Source organism: Spermophilus citellus (assembly GCF_964194105.1).
Source record: "Spermophilus citellus genome assembly, chromosome: 6".
Classification (NCBI taxonomy): Eukaryota; Metazoa; Chordata; class Mammalia; order Rodentia; family Sciuridae; genus Spermophilus; species Spermophilus citellus.
This window is the reverse complement of record NC_138187.1, coordinates 133,923,689-133,945,850: the sequence shown is the minus strand read 5'-3', so window position 1 is coordinate 133,945,850 and position 22,162 is coordinate 133,923,689. Positions and strand designations below refer to the sequence as shown.

The 22,162-nt window shown below is 38.0% G+C and overlaps 1 protein-coding gene across 9 annotated transcripts in view; it reads left to right on the top strand.

Moving 5' to 3' along the window:
- Positions 1–22,162, top strand: part of PPP1R12B (protein phosphatase 1 regulatory subunit 12B) — a gene marked incomplete at its 3' end in the record, with an annotated part of 222,463 nt that overhangs the window by 175,703 nt on the left and 24,598 nt on the right. For all 9 annotated transcript variants that reach the window (XM_081298885.1, XM_081298884.1, XM_081298888.1 and 6 more), the window contains one exon: positions 19,609–19,625. In XM_081298885.1, coding sequence (XP_081155011.1) covers positions 19,609–19,625 — 17 coding nt within the window. The remainder of the gene's footprint in view (positions 1–19,608; positions 19,626–22,162) is intronic.

Sequence of the window (22,162 nt, the reverse complement as noted above, 5' to 3'; positions counted from 1 at the left end):
AGGCACCATCAGGAAATTTTGTGATTAAAACCCAAAGAAATAACTCGTGGCTATTAGCTGTATGGAGGTGCTTGTGATGCTTGTGATAACAAAGCCATTTGAGGCTTTTCTCCGTTTACTCCAGTGAATGACTCTGCTGAAGTAATTAACATATGGGTGTTTGCATCTAATTTAATGTCCTCCTCTGTAGGAAGCTAACTAAAGGAAAAAATGCTACCAACAGCAAATGATGAGGAATGCTGATGGGCATATTAGGTAGTAGGTAAGGTAGCAGTTCCTTCTTAGGGAACTAGACTGTGTTCTATCGTACATACAACGTAAGAAGAGGGACAGTCATAGATTCCTTATTTGGGGAGCTGTAGGGAGAAAATCTAAAAGAAATCTGAACAGACTACTTGTTTATTTTGGGTTGCTTTACATTCATTTTCAATGTCTTTCTCATGGTGTAAATTATCATGTAGTGGAATTTGGCATATAGGTATTAGTCTTGGACTTTAGCCAGGGGTGTTTAGTTACCAGAATACCAAAAGAATGCTGTTAGGAAGCTGTTTCATTCATAGGTGCTCTTTGTGAGAGAACCAAGAGAGGCTCCGGTGTACATATCACTGTTATTGAGTTCCAGGATGTTTCTTGAACACATGGGCTAGTACCTTCCTTTTCTACAGAACTGCAGAACGCTTTCCCCCCAGCAGCATTGGGGTTTTCTGGTGACTGCTGATTGAGGTCACAGAGCTGAGCTCCATTACTTGAGTTGGTGTTCCCTTTGCTGCCTCCCTTTTATATTCCATCCTTTACAGACTGTGGATGAAAAAAGCCTCTTGTTAATGTTTGTCCACTGTCGCCACCACTCCCAGAGCAATGATACCTGATGATCATTCAATTTATTGAGTGACCATCCTCCTCTTCTTCCTTTCTGTTTCCCCTTTCTTATTTAAAGTTAGTACTCCACTGAAGAAGTACTTTCTTTTGGTCTCACTCCTAACAGCTGCCGTCCAGCCTTCCCACCCTCATTCCACACACCCCCATCCCCGCCTTTTAGACAGAGGTCACAGTGAGAGAAAATTTGAAAATTGAGATTACAGGAAACCAAAACATGGACAGCTTTAATAAGAGACTGCTTCCCAATTTTAGTGGTCTGTGGCTATGGATTCCCACAATAGCACCAATTTATTGTAACCAACTTTAATGTCCCTATGACTAGAGACTATATTGTAGAGAACATTGGTATTTATGTACCACTCATGTGCCCTTATCCTATTTTGTCTTTAATCTCTGAGCTAGTGGAAAAATATGCATAATTAATTTAGAGGTTGTTGACTCTCAGAACTGGTTCATCTCATAAGATTTCCCTAGCTCGGTTCCTTTCCTCACGACTGACTAATTTTTTTGCTCTTTCACAACTAGTTTTGTGGTGGTCTTGGGCTCATGTGTCTTTGGATGCTTGGCTGATCCTCCGCCTCCCTGAGGTGGTTCTCACTGTCTTCGCGTTACATGTGAGGAAATGGAAATGCACAGAAGTAGCTCGCCCAGCATCACTCAGCTTGTAAGCAGTCGTCTTGATTTAAGCTAAGGTTTCCTGGCTCCAAAACCATATTATCAGCAACACTGGAGTACATATCAAATAGATTTGAAAGTCAAGGTTAAAGACATGCTAAGGAGTAAAGAGGGGACAGTCAGAAGCTTAAGTAGCTGTGGGAGTCCAAAATTTATCCATAGTAGGAACACAGAAAACTGAAATTGCAGGAGGAGGAACACCAGGTCTATAGAACAAGGGAGGCAATTGACGGGTCATAACTTAATCTCCGTGCCTGGCTCTCAAATTCCAGTCGTATTGTCTGGGATTATGAGCCCCACCGAGCCTGAGACTTATGGGCTATAGGGTCTTCAGATTTCTCTTAAAAAGGAAAATGCTGGGACCTTTCCAGTAAAGATATATGACGTTGCTGTGTGTGTTCTAAAGTGAAAGGCACACAGCTCTCATCTCAATCTCTGTGTGTGTGTTTCTCTCTCTCTCTCTCTCTCTCTCTCTCTCTCTCTCTCTCTCTCTCACACACACACACACACACACACACACACACACACACACAGTTTTCTGATGGAGATCAGACAAAGTTAAAGACCTGTAACCCCTGGTCCAGCACTCTACAAAATAGGATTGGAATTTTGAATAAGCATTTAAAAGTTTGTGGGGGTTCTTTGTTGTTGTTTTTAGTGCTGCTAAAGGGGCCGAATATAAAATGTTTCCATATAAGGACAGTGTCCTCAGAGAATTTTTAAATAATGGCTATTCACAAGGAGAAAATACTTTGGACACTTTGCTCTTTGAGAAGCAGAACAAGCAAACTAAAACTGCAATTCAGTGGGAATTATTTTTAACTTGAGAAAACAAAAGGCAGAAAGACTTTTTAGTGACTTCAAAACAAACTACTTTATCATACACCTTAACTTTTAAACTTTTAGCAGCATCTGATATTTTTTCATATTATATAATGCAGTGTTTCAGTAAGCCTCTGACCCGTTTTAATCATAAGAAAATCTAATGCCTGCCCAGAAATTGCACAACTAATATACTCCCTAATGAGAAATCACTCATGAGAAGATAGTGTGGGTCCTCCCCAGCCAAGATTTGTGTTTACTTCCTCTATTGATATTTCAAAAATAATATCCTTAATTTTCTGAATACAAATTATACCATGAAACATTGTTTTTAAAAATACCCCTTTTATTACAGTGCTTTATTTTATGAACATACCACCATTATCCTGCTGAAAGAAAAGCTATATTCATCATTTTTTTATTTTGCCTTTCTGAGGGTAAACTCATGATAGGTTGACATGGACAATTCAGGAAAAAAAAATGAAATACCTTTTTTCCTCATAGGCAAAAATGTCCATCCATCCTTTTTGTATCCCAGGCACCCCTTCCCACCCTCAATAAGAACAGCTATTGTAAGTGGTTATGTTCCTGATACCGCTGTTTGGGGCTCCTGGGGAATAATGACATAACGGATTCAACAGCTTCTTGGGGCGTTCATACTAGTTTCACATTAGTTCAACATCTCTTTTTTTTCTCTAAAGGCTGGGAGTTCCCTGAGAACAGATCTGTTCATCTCTGGTTTGTTACTCAGGAAAAACAGAACAACTGCCAGATTCACTCTCAATTCTAATGGGAACCACACCAGTACTTCTTCATGACACTCCAAAGGGTCAGCCTTCAGCCACCATTAAACAACTGTAACATAAAATTCTTGGTTCACACATTCAGTAGAAAAGTTTTCTTCAGAAAGTAATTTTCCAACATTAGGAAAAAAGTGAACTACAAATACTTTAGACACCTCAGTTCTTGTTTTTAATCACTGGGTGTAATATAAAATTCTATAGCTTAGGAACTAGTCCATTTAGAATGGGTTGACATTTTAAATCATCCTAAGCTATGAACCAAGTAATCCTTAGTCCATAATCTCAAATTATTATTTGCTAATTGAAAAAAAATTGCAAGACAGATTATTTACAAAGAAAACATAGTAGCAGATGTCCAAACTGTGGTATATTTGATATTTATAATGTTGACTACATCTTGAAGTAAGTGGGTTATCAGCTTACTTACCCTGGGAATCTTTAATTAGGCAGATTTTCATTGAATTGGTATTTGTGATAATAGGATTTGACCTGCATTTATAAACCAGGATCAGTAGCGTTTTCTCATTTAGATGGGATTGCTTCCAGTCTAACATCTCAACAGAAAAGATTTTACATAATAATAATAATTTTCATCCCAGCCATTTTCACATATAAAGGGAGAAGTAAATCAATTTACTTTGTTTTATAATCAGCCATACAAACTAATCACAGTACTATTGATAGATAATTGGATAATAAAAGATTGCAACTGTCACAAGAGCTCGTTCTGTGAGGCACCTAGTAGGCAGGCCAAAGGCATCCTGCCTTCTCACCTCCCAGACCAGGTTGATAATCACTCTTTCCATGTGCTGTGTTCATCTCTGGCAAACACCAAGCAGTTCTGTAGCATATTACCTTATCCTCTATACCTACAATTCTTTAATTGGGAGACTACCAATATGGAATTCATTTTATCATCATTATTATTACTGTTGTTGTTGTTGTTAATTTTTAATTTTGAGACAGTGTCTCACTAAGTGGCCCAGGTTGGCCTCAAACTTGCTGTCCTCTTGCCTTAGCCTCCCCAGTCTCTAGCATTACAGGCATTTATTAATTCAACTTTATAATTTGTTGTCCTGGAATGAGAAACATTTGAGTGAACATGATAATTAGGATGCAAACTATTTATCATTTTTTTCTTCCTAATTAAAACCACCAGTATATTTTTTGTTTGTTTATTCCACTCAAGTAAAGTCAATAAGCAGTAATTCTTCAGTCCAAGAAGTCTTTTTAGGCAAGAAAAGTAGGACCTGTAGGAATAAAAGTGGTTTCCCTATTAGGAGCCATTACATGAATTCTGGATAGATACTGGCCTAATTAATTCCTATCTTGCATGGAACCAGGTGAAGTGGCATCTGAAACATTGGTTTGTTGACTAAAGAGACTGGGAGTTTTAAAGACATCAGCTCCTTTACTGCAAGCTGTGTCCTGCACTTGCCACCCTAATTTTCTAATCCCATGATTAATGAGTATTAAAGCTGCCTAACCTATTTGTTTTGGTTTTTCAAGACAGGGTCTTGCTATGTTGCCCAGTTTGGTTGATGGGTTCAAGTTATCTTCCTACCTCACCCTGCTGGGTAACTGGTATTTTAGGAGCTCACCAATATACCCAGCCAATCTTGCCCTACCTTGAATCTTCCCATAATTAGCATTCTATGAGCATCTGCTATGTGTAGTAGGCCCCATATGGGGCACTGGAATTCCTAATAAATGCAAGACACAATTTCTACCCTCAAGGACTTTTAAATCTAATTGTAGAGATAGAAGCCAAGAATTATGACACAGGGAGGTGAATTTTCTAATAAAGGTACCTATATTTTCTAATATAGGTACAGAGTGTTTTAGGAGATCAATCAGGCCAGGTGTGGGGATGCACACCTGTAATCCTAACTACTCAGGAAGCTTAGGCCGGAGACTCACAAGTACAAGGCAAGATTCAGAATTTTTTTTTTCGGGGGGGGGGGGTACAAGTTGCTTAGGACCTCACTAAATTGCTGAGGCTGGCCTCAAATTTGTGATCCTCCTGCCTCAGCCTCCCTAGTCACTGGATTACAGAGGGCACCACCTCGCCTGGCCAGCTTTAGAAGTTTAATAAGACCCTCAGCAACTTAGTCTCTGTCTCAAAACAAAAAGGGCTGAGAATATAGCTCAGTGATAAAGTGCCCCCGAGTTCAATCCCCAGCACCCCCCAACACACATTTAAAAAAAAAAAGATCAGTCAGGTGATAAATGCAGTAGCCTGATGTTTGCAGGACAATAGAAGCTCTTTGGGCAAAGAAGAAGGAAGTAGCATATTACAAAGGTAGAAAAATATGAGAAAGTGTAGCATTATTTTGAAAGCTGCATATCAGTGTAGGTAGAACAAAGGATATATTTAAGAAGTATAATAGGAATTAAAACTAGAGTCTTAGCAGAGGCCATACTATGTAGGGTTTAAGTATGGCTTTCTTAGATTTGGAAAGTTTTCCTGTGGGTAAAAGACTGAAGATTTGGAGTAAAGTTGCTGTGATCAGAATTGCATGTCAGAGGAATAACTCTGGCAGCTGTAGACGCTGGATGGTGGAAGGGACATCAGGAGGTGATCTGATCTCGGTATTCCAGGTGAGACATGATAAAGGCCTGTGGCAAGGTATTCTTCAGGTAGAATAGAGAAGCATTCAATTGTTCAGAAGCTAGAACTGACAAGACTTGGGGATCCATACAGTGGGGGCAGGGTTGAACTTGGGAGAAGGCAGAGTTAAGAATAATGCCCAGGTCTTTGGTTTAGGTGACTTGGCCAAAAATGGTCAAATATGACAAATGGCCAAAAATGACTTGGTCAGAAATGACAAATTGCATTGCCAAACAGGAAGTGAAAGTGTATTGAATGGGAACGACATTTCACTTTTGGATATATTGAATTAGAGGAACTTTGGGACTTTCAGTTAATGATATCCAAAAAGTATAGGTTGTTAACATTCCCTTTTTTTTTTTAAGAGAGAGAGAGAATTTTTTAATATTTATTTATTTTTTTTAGTTATTGGCGGACACAACATCTTTGTTTGTATGTGGTGCTAAGGATCGAACCCGGGCCGCACGCATGCCAGGCGAGCGCGCTACCGCTTGAGCCACATCCCCAGCCCCAACATTCCTTATTCAAAATCCAAAATGCTCCAAAATTCAAAACCTTACAGAACAAACATGATGCCACAAGTGGAAATTCCAAACCTGACCTCATGTGACAGGTTACAGTGAAAATAGACATGCTTTAAAAATACTGTGCAAAATTACCTTAGGCTACAGATGGATTTTCTGTTTCGACTTAGGGCATGTCTGCAAGAGATCTCATTATTACGTATATGCAAATATTCCAAAATCTGAACACCTTCGAGCCCCAAGCATTTCAGATAAGGAATATTCAACCTGTGGTTGGTCTGAAGATGGGGAGAAAATTATGGGCTGAAAATATTGAAGTTTAGGATTAGAGTTATGGGAGTATTGAGCTTGCCTAAGGACTGGATGCAGTGTCAGGAAAGGGCTGAGAATAAGCTGAGAGTGCCAACCAGCAGTGCAGCTGCCTCTGACTGTTTCCTATCCAGCTACCACCAGAATCTCAAGGAGGACAGAAGGTTCTGTATCTTGTTTCTTTGTTAAGGGCCATTGTAGTCAACTTCTTGTTAAGGGTAATAAGCTTCAGTTCTCAAAGGATCCAAAAATTTAGGAAGTCAGGGTCAATTGGTTATGAGTTTTGAATTGAGTTCTAGTTTTGTTTTCAGTACATAACCAGCTGTGTGATCAGGGATTGCTTTTTTTTCAAATTTTGAAAAGTTCCCAGATTATTCAGCATTAGTTTGGTTTTTTCCAGCCCAACTAACCCTCGTAATGTTTGGGTGAACTAACAATTAATTATAATCAGAATGGGCCAAAGGGAAACAGTGAGAGTTGGCTCTCATCAGCCTTTTGTTCTTTTCCAGCTCCTTTTTGGTTCTTTTCTTGACCTTCTTATTATAAAGGGTGGTGGTTATCCATAATTGGGGTGTTAGTTGTCACCACAGCCCCAAAACCCAGCAGCCTTCTTTGGTTATGTGATGCAGGGAAGTTCTACTAGTGAGTTAATTAAAGATACTAAAAGTGTGCCTCGACTTTAATTTCTTCATGTTTCATTGCAAAAGTAACATTTTTTATACATAGATTACATGTAAAATAGCAAGTAGCTATTTTTTAAGTTGCTTGTTTGAAAATTTACGTATTCAGATTTAAATTGACCTCAGCACCACATACAAAGATGTTGTGTCCACCAAAAACTAAAAAATAATAATAATAATAATAAATATTAAAAAAATAATCTGCCCATGATATGACAGAAAAAAAAAACAGCAGATTTAAATTGAATTATAGAATAAATGAAAGTATATCAAATCATTAAAAACATGAAAAATCTTGGTATTGCTTTCCAAAATCAACTTCACGTAGTTGGTTATTTTAAAAGGGTGTACAACCATCCAGACAGTAAAATAATGACCTTAAATGTCTGTAGGTTGGAAAGGGTAAGTAGGAATTAGCCTGGATAATCAAAATCTACAATTAAAACCCTTTACTTGAGTGCTAAGGAATTTACTTGAGCTTAATTCCTCTTTCAGTGAACAAGTATTGGGAGAGCCAAAGAACCAAAGAGGCATGAGAGAGATTGGAAAAGCAGGGAAACTGTAGAAATGGTATCAGTAGCCAACAATTTATAAAACATTTACTATGTCATGCTCTACCAGACATACTTATTATCTTTTTTAATACTTCTGGTAACCTTATATATCAAGTACCATTAACCCCCCGTTTTACTTCTGAGACCACTGAGACAGAAAGAAGTCGGGAAATTATCTAAGATCACGTAACTAGTGATGCTGCAGCCAGCAGCTTGGCTCTGGAGCCTGTGTTAACCAGTGAGATGGGTAACAACTGCTCCAGAGAAACTGCTGTCTCTCCATGAAATGGCACCTAGATTGTCACCAGTATCCTTGAGTATTGAATCTGATTTGGAAAGGGAGACAATGACAACAAAACCTAGTTTAAAGGAGGAAAAACCTTACAGAATGATTCAGGAAGAGACAAACCTAAATGAGTAAAAAAAAAAAAAAAAAAAAGGAAAAGAAAAAGTCAGAATTTGGGGTATATTTTATTATTTTTAACTGTCAATAATGTAACTGTTGACTACTTACTACCTTTGCAAAGGAGAAAAGATCTCCTATGCCCTTAAATGTTGTGATTGAAAAGTATTTTTAATGCATCTGTCAATTGTATGTAAACAATCACTCTAAAGCCATTTGTAAGTATTCAGGTAATTTATTTTATTTATGCTGTTAATTTGCTATAGAAATAAATTTTGATACAAAGGTATGCTTCAGCTCAGAACCTGTTAAGTTATAACAATTTCTGAATTACTCTGAGGCTTTTCTTGTCTGAAGGACCCTGCCCCTGCTCCCCCGCCCCCACAAAAATAAATAAATAAATGCTCCTCTCACAAAGGTCTACATTTTAAATACTTGTTTTGCTCTGGGAGGCAATTTTAGCCCCCTAAATTCAAAGAACTTTGTGTATCTGAAGACACAGTTTTTCTGTGGGGATATAAAAGTGGAAGAATCGGGCCAGACATGGTGGCGCATGCCTGTAATCCCAGCTGCTCGGGAGGCAGAGGCAGGAGAATCTTAAGTTCAAAGCCAGCCTTAGCAATTTAGCGAGGCACTAAGCAACTCAGTGAGACCCTGTCTCTAAATAAAATACAAAAATGAGCTGGGGATGCGGCTCAGTGGTCAAGTGCCCCCTGAGTTTAATTCCTAGTACCACACACACACAAAAAAAAGAAAAAAGTGGAAGAATCAAAGAAAGCTTTCATTTATCACCTTTCAGAGCTTTGTCTTTCAGAGCAGAGTGGCACTTTAGGACAGCGGTGGCCCTAGCAATGCCCCAATTTATGCCATAAGTCTTAACAATTACATATGACACGGTCATTTTTCGTGACCACTGGTTTCAAACTTCAAGACAATATGTCCAGTAGGCCTGTATCTTCCGTAAAGCCTTGCCCAAAATCTCTATTCAATAGTGCATTCTCCCTTTCCTGGCTACCCTTTTCACTTATTGTAGCTACCATGTAGTCTAGTGTTTGATTGCATTCAATCAATTGTTTCTTGCATTGCCCTCCAAGTGTTTCATGGCTGTGCTTATCTTTCCTTCCCAGAAAGAGCTCTTTGAGATCAAAGAGGCTTGTCTTAGATTTTGTAATCACACATTTTATTACTCTAAGTATACCATGGGCAAGGCTGAGCACACATGGGTGTGAAATACAGGGACTGAATGCTGCTCCTGTCCCATTTGGTCATTTGGAAAGCAGAAACCACACACTAGAGAATCATTTCTGAAGATTTTTCCAAGTTAATTAAGATTCCTGTTTATTATAATTTTCTATGTATTTATAGTTCTAAAATAGATGAATTGATATATTGGTTCAGTTGGACAGTGGCACGTGCCTATAATTCCAGCTACTTGAGAGGCGAAGGCAGGAAGATCATGAGTTCAAGGTCTGCCTGGGCAATATAGCAAGATCCCATCTCAAAGAAAAAAAAGAGAGAAGACAAATTTTATTTTATTTATTTATTTATTGGTTCGTTTGTTTGGTTTCTGTGGAGGCAGGGAAAAAAATTAAAAACAAAGGAAGTCTCTAACCTTCTGTGGAATCTACTGAGGAGTAAAAAGTTTTACCTTATGTTATTTAGGTCCCAAGTATTTATTTCATCTTGAAATGTAAAGTCTAGTGAGCCACACTATCCTCTTAGCAAAAAAAAAAGATTGAACGCAGTGGCACTTAACCACTGAGCCACATCTCCAGCCCTATCTATCTATCTATCTATTTATTTATTTATTTATTTGAGATAGGGTCTTACTAAATTGCTAAGGCTGGCTTTGGACTTACAATTCTCCTGTAAAAGTTTTTGATTCATAGTTTGGTTCAAATAAAATCTAAATTACTGCTATCCAAACAGGCTACTAGATTGTGATGTTTATCATATTAAAAAGTCCATCCATCCCTTGGTTTTATACCCAGTACTGAATTTTTTAAAAAGGCTATCTATGAGCTGAGGATGTAGCTCGGTGGTAGAGCATATCAGGATGTAGCTCGGTGGTAGAGCATATCTCAAATGCACAAAGCCCTGGGTTTGATCCCCACCACAAAAATAATAATAGCAACCCATCTTTTCCCAGTCTTTGGGCAAGGAAAGCTTGCTGTCTAGGAGATATAATGGTGATCAATAACACATCTATTGAGGAGTCTCAGCTAAGTATCGGAGTAAGACCTGGAAACTCTAATTAGAGAAATTGTTAAAGTTAAAGAGTGAGATTTAAGACCTAAATAAGGATTTCCAAAACTTAGGACTTATATGCAGTCTTCCTTAAAAATATTTTTGAGGGAGTGATCAGGCTTCTTTTCTCAGATGTTCACTGAGCCTGATTTTTGAATCATTGGAATGTATTTTCATGGGCTACTGCAGTTTAAGGTGACTGTGCACACCAGTGTGAACCTAAAACTTCAAGCCATGGGGAAAATGAAAATAGATGACCATCTGAAAAATGTGACCCATGCACTGGAACCACAAGTTTTAGAGCTCCTCATTCTTCTGCTGGTCATTTTCATCACATATGGTACACAGCATGTGAGTCGCTAAATAGAGAACATGCCTGAGCCAGCAAATGTGTTTGTGGATCATCAGAGTTTATGAATACAAAGTCATGGAGGACTTTGTATATTTATATATATTTTCTTCTATAATAAGTACATTTTATGAGTTCCCCAAAAATCCAGAAATTCTTCAGAAACAGGGAATATCTACAAAAAAAAGGTACAGGCCTACAAGAAACTAAGAGCTATAAAATGCCAATAGTATTTAGGTAGCATGATGAATACAACAGTGAGTCTACTTCTATCATGTAGAGAACTTAATGATTTTTCTTTTAAAATATAGTAAGATATACTAGAATATGTGAGGTGACATTACCTGATCTCTATCAGCATGCTATATTAAATCAATAGGGTAGATGTGTGAGGCCCTGGGTACAATTTCCAGCACCATAACAAGCAAAGAATTGATGGGGTATTCATAATCTGAGGTATGAAAAATTTCAACAGTATTTGTAATATAACTGAATGTAGGTACTATATTTGACTTTCCTTTTTAACTATTTTTCCATGTGTAGTAAGTAGTCAGTAAAGAAAAATCAAGGAGTATAATACAGTGAAGCTATATGTGATTTAATGGTTGGTCATTTTTGCTTGGAAAAGGTATACTTTCTCACACATGTATGCCTGTTCACATGGATGTACACTTCTTCCCCACCTAAGACAGTGCTTTCAGCATGGTTCTGATTCTGAATGTATACAGTCACCCAATGCAGCTAAGAAGCCAGCTGTGTTTCTTAATTTCATGAAGCAATAGATAAAACTAGACCATGTTGTGATAGTTGAAAATAGCTCCCTAAAGACGTCTCCAGAACCTGTATTTATGACCAGATAGTTCTCCCATTGATTATGTTATATTTAAGCACAAAAGTGACCTTTGGTTAGGAGAGCTTTTCCTAATAAGCCTTATCTAATCATGTGAGTCTCTTAAGGCAAAGAGCTTTCTCAGCCGATGACAAAAGGGGAAGCAAGGAATTTGAAGTGTGGAAAGGACTCAGTGCACCATTGCTGGTTTGAAGAGGGAAGGGGCCCAGTGAGAAGGAATGTGGGAGTCCCTGCAAGCAGTGAGCAGCCACCAGCTGACAGCAACAGAGCCACAGGGACCTAAGACTTACAACTGCAGGAAATTGGATTCTGCTGATAACATGAACTAGTTTGAAAGCAGATCCTTCCCCAGATCTTCCAGATAGAGGCCCATCCTGCAGATGCCTTAATTTCAGCCAACTGAATACCTGAGCGGGGAAGCCTGCAGAACTGTGCCAGACTTGTGACCTACAAAACTGTGAGATAACAAATGGCTGTTTTAAGACTTGAAGTTTTGCTGGGGATGGTGGCACACGCCTGTAATCCCAGAGGCTTGGGAAGCTGAGGCAGGAGGATCACAAGTTCAAAGCCAGCCTCAGCACTTAGTGAGGCCCTAAGCAACTTAGCTAGACCCTGTCTCAAAATTAAAAAGATAAAAATTTAGTAGTTGTATCCCTGAGTCCAATGTGGTAATTTATTTTGGCAGCAGGAGAAAAATAGTACAATTGAAACCTTGATGATATTTAAGAAAATACCATTAGTTGTTTTTTGTTTTTTTTAGATGGGGGAGTGGGGACAATGTAGACTTCATTTCACTGTCCTCTACTGTCACAACTTGCTTAAATCTTGAAGTTCTTATTCTACCCATTCATGTATTTCTAAATTATGCAAGATCCCCACATAGATTACTGGAATACAGACTCAATAAGATGGGCTTCAGAGCTAGAATCTCTGCTTGTTTCAACTTCCTGAGAGTCCTGTTGGTGTTAGTTACAAAGGGTATTCTTCCTTAAGGGAGAAGGCTGGGAAACTTTTGTCTCTCATAGATGGATAGGTAGGTAGATAGATAGGTGAAACCAGAATGATTCTTTTTTTTTGGGGGGGTGGTCCATATATATATATTTTTTACTGATCCATTATAGTTGTACATACTGATGGGATTTGTTGTTCAGAATGACTCTTTAAAAGTTAAAAAATTGCTGGGCATGGTGACACTAACCTGTAATCCCAGTGGCTCTGGAGGCTGATGCAGGAGGATCCCAAGTTCAAAAATCAGTCTCAGCAATTTAGAAAGGCCATCAGCAATGTAGTGAGACCCTGTCTCAAAATAAAAAAGGGCTGGAGATGTAGCATGATAGTTAAACGCCCCTGGGTTTAATCCCTGGTACCAAATAAACAATGATGAGAGAAGTTAAAAAATTAGATGACTTTATAGATAGCTCAGATGGTGATAAGATCTTCAGGGGCACTGGCTGTCAGGACCGTCTCTGCTGCAGTCCCATTCCAGTCATTTACTTGTTCCTCTAGGTCATTAATCTGAGAACCCTGAAGGGAAGGACTGGTTCTCTGTAGGCCATCCCAGAATAGCTCAACTTGTTTCCCCTGGCTCAGCTAGTACACAAAAACATGATAGAAAATGTTCTTTCTGCTTCATCCCTCTTAGGGAAAATGTAAATAGGAGATTTTTTTCCCATCACCGTGGGGTCAGGCCCTGACTCCAAAGGAACATGAGTTAAACCAGTTTCAGCCTTGGCAGTAGACATGTGACTTGGTCTCATTCCTTTCCCTTGGGCCCAGCTTTCCAGAGCCACAATTTTATTTTAAACTCGGTAAAAGGAGTTTGGTTTTAATTATGTGCCTTCCTGTACTCCTGATAACTTTCAAGCTAAAAGCTTTTGTGGGGATTTTTCTAAGCCAGCCTCTGGTGTTTTGAGGACCCTACACATTTCACAAATCAAAACCAGCCTGGTTCTTGTCCCTTTCTAGGATTGCCCATCTGAATTAATGGTGATCTTCACTCTGTTCTTTTATTAGAAACAGGCCCAAGCAATGGAATTATTATAGGAGTATTTCAAGAGGTATGAAAGGAAGGACCCTGCTTCTTAATTTGGGGGCATTTTGAAAACCATATTCTATGTAGCTAATCATTTTATTTTATTTTTTTATATTAACTCTGTGTTCATGTATTAGTCTCTGAACAGCTTTTAGTGACTTCTACTCCAGGGTCCCATTCATAATACCTATTGCCCCCACTTGAGCCATTAAAGCTAAAAAAGTAATTCCTTCTCTGAACAATTTTTATCTAGTTCAGACACACCAGAGAGTTCATCTTAATGGCCATCATTCATTTGACTTCAGTGGAAAGTAGAGCAAAATGATCTTTAACAAAAGCACTTCTAGAAGTTCTTCCTAACACTTCCTGATTAGATCACATGCATAATACATTTGTGTGTTGTCTGTAAATTGGATAGAAGACTTATGCCTTTTCTAAAATATCTGATGTCATTAAATAGAGATAAGTTATCCAGACCCTAAAGAGTAGACTGAGACTAACTGTTCTGTTTTTAAAAGGGAACAAACGTGCAGAGAAAGGAGGATGGGGAAATAGGACCATTTCCAGAACGTAGATAAGCCCACATTCCAGTCTCCACAGGGTCAGAGATTTGGCTAGAATGCCTAATCTCTGTGTTCTAGACCTTCACCATATTTCCTTTCCATTTTCCTTTTCCTTAGGCTGAGCTCAATTAGAACCCTGTTCTCTGGCCAAGCACATTGGCACATGCCTGTAATCCCAGTGACTCAAGAAGCTAAAGCAGGAGAATTGCAAGTTTGAGACCAACCTCAGCAACTTAGTGAGACCTTATCTCAAATAAAAAGGGCTAGAGATGTGGCTCAGTGGTAGAGTTCCCTGGGTTTAATCCCCAGTCCTGCAAAAACAAAAGTAAAAACAGTCTTCTCTGGGAAGAACACTATTCTGTGTTCTGCTTGCCTCTTGTGATATCACTTCTTGGCTCACTGTTCCCCTGAGACCACTTAGGCAAACTCCCAATCCATCTTATCTCTAGATTTACTCAGTAGTCTCCCTGCAGGGTTGGCAGTCAACTTCCTATAATGAGAAGCTGTGTCAGTTTTAACGTTTGATCTGTGCTTACTTTGAGTGACAGCTGGATGAAGAGGAAAAATTGAGGTTAAATCTCCTGCGTACCAATTCAGCCACTCTCTTTACCCAGCAAACCCAAATTTCTCTCCTGAATGTTTTTTTTTTTAATCAAACCCTCAGTTATCTTGGGTATCAAGAAACCAAGCAAAACAATAGTTTTTGGAGTATTCTATCAGTAAAAATCAGGAAGTATGAGCTAAAAACCTAAGCCATTTTATCAGAAGCTGAGGAATTAAACACTAAATCCTGTATCCCTTCAAGCTATCTTGCCTTCCAGCCTATAAAAATATTTTTTTAGGCTAAAAACTCAAAGGAAACCATTTCTTTTACTGTGTGAATACCATCTCCTTTGGAAATTTCGGGGATTTTTCCTTGTTTGAAATAATATTGTTTGTGTTGAGGTAACTGTGTTACCTCTACTGCATCCTCAATAATCTCTGAGGTTTAGGTTTATATACTCTCCTTTAATTGGATGAACCTTCCCAGGTCATTGTTAAGACTAGCCCTAGAAGACAATAAAAAGGGGGAAAAAAAGGAAAAGAAAAGAAAAACAATCCCAAGGTTTCCACATTGCTCCAAAAGTCAGGTAGAAGCTGGAGATTACTGTTAGAGATGGTGAGGAAAGGTGGAGGATTAGCTTGGAAGCTCTCTTTTCTCTGATATCTGGATTTAGGTGAATTGTCTACTGCTTTGTCTATTGGATTACTCATCACCTGCACATTTTTATAAAAGGTCACCCAAAGAGTAATTGATGACAAGGAATCTTAACATGTCCAAAAAGATGGTAACAGACTGTGATATTTGCTTTTAGTTTCTCCTGGCAGGTAGAAGTGCGAGTGTCATTCATCAGGCTCCTGATGGCTATCTGTAGGGAATATGTGCAGGAAGCCTGGAGGGGCAGGAATTGGTGTGGCAGTCACAAGTGTGAACACCACAGTGTTACCTTTCTCCACATGTTCTCATCTGTGGAAAAATTAACTTCAGCTGCTTGAAAACCCTGTGGAATCTGCCTCTTAATATCCAGGGGACTGTGGGCTTTCTCTGGTTGTCTCTTGATAGTGATTACCTGTCTTTTGTGTTTTTCAGTTTTTAAGTGTTTGCGTTTTCTGTCACCCTCCTCAGTAGAGGCTGTACAGTACACACAGCCACACTATATATTCACATATCTGTCTGAGAACTCTCTTGGGTGTGATGCCAGGGCATAAAGAACCTCATTGTACTTCTAGAACATTCTAAATGAAAAAGGTGAATTACATGTTATTCTTGAGTTAATCAATGGAAATGATTCACATGCTTTGATACATGTAGTTGCCAAGATCCATACCTGGTTTTAAAACATCCTAATTTCCTCCATTTTAGTGAGGAAAAAAAACTCATTTCTTTAATATAGAGGCAGTTGCCAGAGTCTACACAGCAAAACTTAAATCTAAAAATATTGTTAAATCTTATCCAACAAATAAGGTATTTACAAAGAAGAAACTGAATGGAGACAAGAAAGAAAGATATTTTCATGTGAGGGCCCATATTTCAGGAAAAACAAAGCCAGAAAACAGGCCTGATTTAATTGTAAGAAAGTTAAGCAGGCCTCAGTCTGTGCACATCATATGGAAATAGGCTTATATTTCAGTAGGATGAGGAAAAAGAAAACACAAAGCAGACGAGTTTGATTTTTAAATGAGTCGCTTTTTCCATACCCAAGAGAATATGTGGGAAGTTCATCTTTGGAGAGACTATCCAGAATGGGTCTCCTGAATGCATGATGTCATTTGAAGGCTCTTATGCCCAGAAGCAGCAAGAGAAATTAAATGTTTTCCTAAATTACTGTTTCATTTGGTTGTATGTGAGCTCAATTTCCTAGATTAAAGGGCCATAAGATAACAGGTAACCGCTGGGCTCCCACTAAGAAGACTTACAGAAATAAATGAGTTCCGAAATGATGTTAGAGAAATACATACACTATGTTATTCACAGTTAGTACCCATGGGGCCAGAGCATGATGGGTGCTTGATAAACTGAGTGGAACTGAGTTCTTCATATTTCTGAATGTGATGGCCTTGGCCTGTCCTGAGTTCTAATTTCTACTCTGACATCATCTAGCCAAGAGACCTTGGGCAAGTTATCACTCTGATAGTAAAATTAAATGTGATAATTATGAGGAAATATACTCTTAAAATACCAGCTCCTCCCACTTTCCTTCTCTTCATTTTTAAGTTGTCAGGATGCTATATTGACTATTAATGCTGGGTAGAGTAGTAAGTTAACTTCTTTCTCCACATCCTCTCCAGGGCCCTGTATGCAGTTGGCTCTTAAATACATCAGCTTCTTGGCATTTGCTAATGTGAAGTTCAGTCTCAGTTACACATAGGTATTTGACATATCACCATTTACAGGTTTCCTAGGCTGTGAGTTTTAATCCACACAGGTCCTGTAAGGCTGATCTTACAAGGTTAGTGAGTGTACATGCCAACACCCTAGCTTCTCAGGTTCACTCCAATACTCTTGAAGCCTTTTTATATATTAAGTAATTCTTTTTTTTTTTTTTTGTACCAGAAATTGAACCCAGAGCCACTTACCTTAGAGCTACATCTCCAGCCCTTTTTATTTTTTGAGACAGAATCTTGCTAAAGTTGCCCAGTCCAGCCTGGAACTTGCAATCTTCCTTTCTGCCTAAGCCTTCTGAGTAGCTGGGATTACAGGCATGCACCACCATGCTCAGCATATATATTAAGTAATTCTTGAGAAATAATTAAAATTTAGTTTCTTTTAGGACTGGGGATGTAGCTCGGTAATATAGCACTTGCGTAATGTGGATGAGGCCTTGGGTTTGATCCCTAGCGCCACCAAAAAAAAAAAAAAGGAAAAAAATAGCTGTCTCTTTGGGGAGGGGAGCCTTCAAGTAAGAGGAAAAAAACTTTAGATAATGTTGACAAAAAAAATAGTCATTGGTAGTGTGGGATATGCATTGAGTGTATGGGATATGACTCTCCCTGAAGATCAGGTACAAATGTATAATTACAGGAGAGGAAAAGTGTCAGGAATTCCAGATTTCTAAATTTCAGGATTCTCCAAGAACTCCAAGTGTATGAGGACATTAAATATGTACTATATACTTTTTTTTTAATGATTTCCTCATCTCAAATGGGACATGTCTCCACCTTAAAAAAATAAACAAACAAACATATGTTCAGTCCAGTGGTGTTTAACCAGAGCTATGCCACAGATTTATCTTGGGTACTTGTTAAAAAATACATACAGGGCATCAGGCATGATTGTACATGCCTATAATTCCAGCTACTCAGAAGGATTGCAGGTTTGAGGCCAGCCTGGAAACTTAGACCCTATCTCAAAATAAAATTTTAAGGAGGCCTTTTCAGTGGTAGAGTGCTTGCCCAGCACACATGAGGCACTGGATTCAATTCCCAATATGGTGTTGGGGGGATAGGAAGATTCCACTCCAAACCTACTAAAAGAGAATCTCCAAGATTTATATTAGGATGAAAAAGTGTACAAGGGGCTAGGGTTATGGCTCAGTGCTGGAGTGCTTGCCTCACACATGTGAGGCACTAGGTTCAATCCTCAGCACCACATAAAATAAATAAATAAAATAAAGGTATTGTGTCCATCTCCAAATCAGTGCCACTGAGTAACTCTTCAGTAGTTCAAGGATTTATTATTAGTTTTGTGACATTTTTGTCACATTTCTGCATCTCTTCTTTCTTCTTTTATCTGTCCTGGGAGTTTTTGTTATTCCTTAACACCTCAAAAGAGGAAATAAATAAATACATTCAAATCAAGTAAGTGTTTATTTGCCTGAGTTCTTTTAAAAAAAAAAGTGAAGAGGTAGGAGGGGAAAGGCCATCTATGATAAAAATAAATAAATAAATGGGAAACACAGATATAGTCACTTTTTGTTGGTTTATTTACAGTGACCAAGATCATAGTTTACATATTAAACTCCTTCCTTCTGAGACCTCAAAGTACTTTCTTTCTTTTTTTTTTTTTTAATCAGCATTCTAGAGACTAAGGATGGAACTCTTCTTCCCTTTCTAATTTTCTCACTTATCTACCTTCACTATAGATCTAGGTGAAAACCAGAAAACTGTCCCAAGTTTAACATTTATAAATTTATTCTGGGAAGGTTTGGGGGTCTGTGAACTGAAAGAAATTAACAGTCTGAATATTGAGATTAGAAATGATCAAAAATGTCACACAGAAAATCAGTGATATCCACTCCTAAAACACTGGTTGGCTGGCTTATTGGAGGGGAGGGGGTGTCAATTTTTGATCATTTTACATTTTCCTGACTTCTAGTTTTAAAAGATACTATGTCCCTGCTGAGAGCAGTGGCACATGCCCATAATCTCAGCAACTTGAGAAGACTGAGGTGGGAGAATCACAGGTTTGAGGCCAAACTGGGCAATTTAGTGAGATGCTGTCTCAGAATGAAATAAAAATGAATAGCTCAGTGATAGAGTACCCCTGGGATCAACCCTAGCCCTGAAAAGAAAAAAAGATGCTATATCCCTAAGCCTCAGGTCTGCTGAGTCATGGAATACCAAATGTGAGCTCTAGCTAAGTAGCCTTTTGTGCAGTTGGTTGAATTGCTTTTCTTAAATTGCAACCCTATCTCCAGCTGTGAAGTTGAGACATCTGATTTGAAAAAATGCATTTATAAATGGAAATAAAAATAAGTCCCTTTGCTAATGCTGTTTTCTTTTTTCCTTTTTTTTTTAATTGTTTTTGTTTTTGTTTCCTTTCTCTAGCATGAAAGACTTTCTAGGTAAGAATCCTCTCTGTTTTATATGCATGTTTAATAATTATGAGTAAATATATGTCTAATTAAATTTAGATTTATATAGTGGTTTAGTAATTTCCCCACATCATTTTCTTCCTTTTCATTTCCACATCCACCACAATAATTTCTAACGTTTATTATTTCCTGCCAAAGTAATAGAACAGCTTTCAGTTTGCCTTCCTGCCACCAGTCTCCTTTTTCCAGTTCACCTTGTGTACTACCACTAGATTAATTTCCTAAAGCGCCTGTACCAGGCACTGTGCTAGGCAGTAGGGAAACAATACAAATAAGACAATATCCTTACCCACAATTAGCTTACAAACCACTGGAGAGACAGATGATTTCAATAGAATGTAGAAAATGCCATTTAGAAGTATGGTCAGGAAATGTGAGAGTAAAAAAAAAAAAAAGAAAGAAAAAAGAGGCAGTTAACTTAATCTGGTGGTGTAGGGAAGGCTTCATTGCATAGTGGAAACCTGAACGGAGATTAAGGCTAGATGCTGTCACTAACAGTGAGTCCAGCTTTATCCCTTGTATCTAAATGGTGCTCAGCAGCAGTTTGTCAAATTAACTAAAGACCTGTTTTGCAGTTGCAGAAACATTAAGGGAAGGTATCCATTTAGAGGATGATCCTCTGAAATTTTTCAACTAATAAGAAGGTTACAAAAACTGATCTTTCTAGCCAGGTGCAAAGTTGTATGCCTGTAAAGGACTAAAAATGTAGATCAGTGGTAAAGTGCTCCTGGGTTTAATCCCCAGCACCAAAAAAAAAATAATAATAATAAACCAAAAACTGATCTTTTGGAAGAAGAAAATAATAGCAATTATGGAGATACACATTTGAATCTCTCCTTTCCACTATTCCTCTGATGGAGAAATTAAGAAGAGACTGGGGGAAGATGTAGATATAAGACAACACAGGGCAAATGAGTCTTCTTATAATTTGCTTGGTGATGGAGCTGGTTCTCCCTTAATGTGTGCTAAGTTTTATGTGTATTCTTTTTTTGCTCGCCCTCTCACCAGCACTAGCCAAGGATAAGTAATTTACTTCTAACCTAGCAGAAGCTTACTCAGCTTTACAGAATTGGTAGAGTGGCATTTTGTCGTGGTATTTTGTTATAGTTAATCTTTTATGAACTCTGTTGTGTTATTAATAGCCATTCATGAAAGGAGACTTTGCCTATAGATTTCAAGTATGCTATGAAATTGCAATGATTGAAACAGTGAGGTACCGGTCTAAAAATAAACAAAGATATGATGGAACACAATCCATAATCCCCACAAAGTCATGTGTATGAGTCATGTGTATTTTCATCTCATTGGGGAAACAATTATTCATTAAGTGATCATTGAGATAATTGACTATTTGGGAACTATATCTTTCCTGCCCCCCCCAAAAGGCAATTTCAGATGGGTTATAATTTTTTTAGAGAAAAAAGCTTTCCAACAAAAAAAGTGAAATATTTTATAATTTTATATAGGAAAGACCTTCCTAAACATTATATGATAAAAGTAAAAATTGGCAAATATAATCACGTAAAATTTTAAATGTCTGCAGTAAAAGATACTATAGAAACAAAAAGCAAAATAGAAAAAAAAATTTAAGCTATGTTAGTTGTAAAAACCCTACCATGTTGGAGGCTCCACCAATAACAAGAAGATGATGAAGATTCTGCTAAATAAAGGCCACAAAGTGGGTAATGCCAAAACAAAGAAGATGAATAACCAAAAATATTGAACCCCCCGAATATTAAAATCAATTCCTCAAGAGACTGAGGCCAGAGGATCGCAACTTTGAGGCCAGTCTGGGCCAGAACAAATAATATGTGGCTATCAATTAAAGATTAATTAAATTATCAGAAAACCATGGAAAGGACTGTGCAGTCATTTTTATGAGAAACAAATTTATTTTTACTTAGCTGATGCCCACAATCATCATAATAAGTGTAGGAAGGAAGAGGAATTAGACAATAGGCAGTATCTAATTTTATTTACAGAAATATATATTTTAACATATTTTTGTGTTGACATCCTGCAAGGAGATGAACTAGACTGTTAATAGTGGTTATATTCCTTGGGCAAAATTATGGGGTAGATACTTTGGTATTATTTTTTTTTAATTTTTAATTTTTTTTTTAAAGAATTTAACCTTTATCTCAGATGTTGTTTTCTATGTGGTGCTGAGGATCAAACCCAGGGCCTCACTCACCAGTACTAGAAAAGTGCTCTGCTGCTGAGCCACAACCCCAGCCCCCTTTGGTATTACTTTTAATGTATTGCTTTTATAGTAAAAAGAAGTCAATACAAAGATTTCTATTAACAAAAGAAATAAAAAGAATGTTATAAAGAAAAGTGACCATTATTGTCCTTAGGAGCTAATTACTTCGCCTCTCCCCTCTCTGTCCTCAACCTTATTGCTTTTCTGCCTTTTCTAATACTTAATGCTTATTTCAGCTACCCCCTCCCTAGATTTGACAGTAGGTACCACAGAAACATCAGATGCAAGTCCCACAGCTGTGAAG